General features: G+C 33.0%; 1 protein-coding gene across 9 annotated transcripts in view; it reads left to right on the top strand.

Annotated features, from left to right (window-relative positions):
* LOC106876851 (myoferlin) overlaps positions 1 to 3,686 on the top strand; it is a 204,650-nt gene that overhangs the window by 125,810 nt on the left and 75,154 nt on the right. For 2 of the 9 annotated variants that reach the window (XM_052965716.1, XM_052965717.1), the window contains one exon: positions 523 to 599. The exons of the other annotated variants lie outside the window; for them this stretch is intronic. In XM_052965716.1, the coding sequence (XP_052821676.1) occupies positions 523 to 599 (77 nt within the window). The remainder of the gene's footprint in view (positions 1 to 522; positions 600 to 3,686) is intronic. 9 annotated transcript variants of the gene reach the window in all.

Raw genomic sequence — 3,686 nt, 5'->3', positions numbered from 1 at the left:
CGTACGGTATTCCACAACTTTACTTTATTATATATATATATATATATATATATATATATATACACACATGCATAGATGTATACATTTTTATGTATATTCAAATATCAAAACTCCTTGAAAGATTTGAGGTTTTTAAAGATATTTTAATATCATCCTAATCTAGAAGTCATTGAAACTACATAGTTAAATGATTTGTTTTTCTATAAATTATTTCTCATTATTTATTGTTAATCAAATCTCTGATAGATCTGGTATGATAGAATCATCATGTATCCCCCATAGTATATGTGTGAGAGTTTAGCAATTCAATTTGACAAATCCAATTTCATTGCAAGTAATTATTTAATATATGAGCTCTAATTTTAGATGTTATTTCTAGGTAAATAAGAGCAAACAAGGAATTTTAAGAATTCTGGTTGAATTTATCTGTCATTTAATTCTGAGATTCTTATTTCTGACTGCTTTTATACTTAATAATTGTTTTGTTTTTTTGTTTTGTTTTCTTTTTTTCCTCTAACACAGGGACCGTTTGAATGAAGATGACACAGTTGGAACCCATTTTCTGCCTATATCTCTGATTTCTTCACCAGGCGATGCTGGTGATTATTAAATATCCTAACTATTTAATTTCTTTTTAAAAAAGATGTGCCTGCTTTCTTCATTGGTTGTTGTCTTTCTGTCATTTCTAAATCTTTTTATTTTTCCTGGCACTATGGAAGGTAAAGGTTTAATTTTATGTTATACATTTTCCATGGTGTTAAAGCATGTTTGCAATGGACAATTGATAGTGATTAAATATAGTTTAAAATTAATGTCCAAAAAACAAATGATTATTTCTTCCCGCCCCTTTTTATATAAAAAACCTCTCCAAACGAATTTGAGTGTATGGAATGAGGGGAAGGTGGTTTTGTGCCAGATGTTGAGGGGCTAAAATATGATATAGGATAGTTGTCTTACTATAGAGGAGATACATGGCTACTCTACTTTATATAAGAGTGGCTGGTAGTAGTAGGAGAGAAGATAAAGGTGGTAGTGATGAGATGCCAGAGCAAACTCTCAAGGTACAAGAAAGTGAATATAATTGAGAATACCAAATGTGGATCAGAGGGAAGGAGAGGATGGGTAATTTCATAATGTGAGGAGAGGGATAGATGATTAGAGATGGAGGTAGAGATGAATGAGGGTGGAGAGGTGGTTAATGGTAAACATAAGTATGAAGGTGTGAGAGAGAGAGGAGTGGATCAGGAAGGAGGAGGTGACAAGTAGCAGTACAGGTAAGGAAGGAGATATACAGTAACAGAAATGGGGGTACAATAAGAGTGGTAACAGTGAGTAGAATGACGATGATGGCGAGGCATTGATGACATGTATGAGAGAATGCTGAGAATGATAGCAGATATGAAAGATGTTAAAGATGAGGGATGGTAGATCTTAGATGTGACTCAGAGTAGAGGGAGAGATAACTAAAAGCACAGAAAGGAAGTGATCTGTGGAAATAGTATGGGAAGGGATGATAATGAGAGATAGACATAAATAGAAAGTGGTTCTTGGGAGAGATAACTGGTAGCACAAAAGAAGCAATGAAACGTGTGCCAATTCTGCTTTCAAATGATTGCATTAGATGTGTAATGCCATAGATTAATGGAGGGGATCAATGTTAGGGAGATGAGAAGTGGAGAGTGTTTGATGGGAGAAAATTGGGCACCAAGGCAGGGCTCACTATGTACAGGTATAAACATAATGCTCTGAGGACCTCACTTTGACTGACAGATGGGTCTTCTCAAGCATAATGTGGTATTGAAATTGCCACATCAATAAGCATCTAAATTTTTTATAGGTAATCCAAAATATCCCCTCAACCAAATGGCTTTCTTTCTTCATAATCCTTATAATTGTTTATTCATTCTGAGTGACATTGTTTTAGACTATATTTAATGGTTGTTTGTTGGTGAAGGTAAAATTTTAAAATTCTTCTTTGCTATGATTTTTTTTTTTATGTATGTATACATATGAGAAAACCTTCTGGATTTAGGTATCTTTACAAGTGAAAAACTAATTTTAAAATTATACATTAAAACTATATTTTCTATTCTTGAATGATCGCAATACAAAGACCTCTATCCAACTGCAAAAAAACAATTGCCTCACTTAAGCCATTCCACCCATTCAACAGTGAGAAAATTTATGTAAAAACAAAAATTTGCATAAAATGTTTCTACACTGATTCATATGACTCTGTTGATGTAACTGATGAAGCAGTGACATAACTGTCGGTCAAGAATACATAGGTCCATTTCTGTCACTGCTTACAAGGTCAACTGTTCCACCAGTTAATTAGCAGGTTTGGCTGGGTGCTGAAGAAGTTCACAAACATGAAGCCTTGGGCACATTACATAACCACATGCTAATTCAAGCCTTATCAGTGTATTTGAGTCGACAGAAATCATACAGATGCTTGTTGTATAGATTGCACTTGTTATTGAAAGGTAGAGCCTTATCACACTTGAGTCATGTTGGTTTCTCCTGGGAATTATGTTGAGGTAAAGTTGTCTGTGGAATACTCAGTTGTGTTGCATGCTAATACAATGAGCAGGTTATCCAGTTGATTGAACAGCTGGACACCCATAGGTCACAATCAATAAGAATGCCAAGCATTATACCATCTGTGGTATAATGCTTGGCATACATACACCTAAAGTACTTATGATCTAAACTAATCAGAAGAATAGGGAATATTAAAGAAAAGTGAAGAGCAGATAACCTTGAGATGTGCACCTAATGCAAGTTGTAAGTTGTCGCACAAAGTATTTAACTCATTTTACAAATCTCAACTAATCAATCATGACAGAAAAAAAAACTAAAAGATTGTTAAACCAACAAAATGAAAAACTCCAAACTTTCTATATAAAATAGTTGAACAGTTTTGCTGTAACAAACCTAATATTTCAGGCTTGCTAGAACCTTTTAATTCAGCTTACTACATGTTGCGCATTGGTAAGTTTTTAGTAGCTGTAATAAAAAAGACTGTTGAATGTTCATCTAACATTGTCTTTTTATCTTTTTAATAAAACTAATTTCCTAAACTCTTGGTACCCTTTCCTTCACTGATTCTGCAATAGGCAAATCAAAGATGTGCTAATAATGCTTAATAGTAAAAACTGAAAACTGAAATAATCGTATATTTATAGCAAGTCTTATGTAATGTGTATGTCTAGAAATAGAGCATAACAGTTGAATGCCTGTCTTAATGAGTAGAATCTAGTTATTTTTCATATTTCTTATACTGTTTCATACCTTAATGTAACTGCTACTCTGGATAGCTTTTATATATTACTACTGACCATATTAAATTTGCTATTTTGATGTATGTTAAAATGTACAATAGCTGGAAGATAAAAATGTAGGACTTCTGATCACATGACCACAAGTCCAAACCATTGTTGTCTATTCTTGTTATTTAGCTTGTGATCAGTGGATTGAACAGACCCTTAATGAAGGCTTTCCGGCCATGACCTTCCAATCCTCATTTCAGGCACTGTACCAGAACTACATACATATATACATATATATACATATATATATATATATATATATATATTGCACACACACACACACACACACACACGACTCATATGTATGTTTGTATGTATATATATATATATATATATATATATATATATATATAT

Source organism: Octopus bimaculoides, chromosome 2 (assembly GCF_001194135.2).
Source record: "Octopus bimaculoides isolate UCB-OBI-ISO-001 chromosome 2, ASM119413v2, whole genome shotgun sequence".
Taxonomy (NCBI): Eukaryota; Metazoa; Mollusca; class Cephalopoda; order Octopoda; family Octopodidae; genus Octopus; species Octopus bimaculoides.
This window is presented reverse-complemented; position numbering and strand designations above follow the sequence as displayed.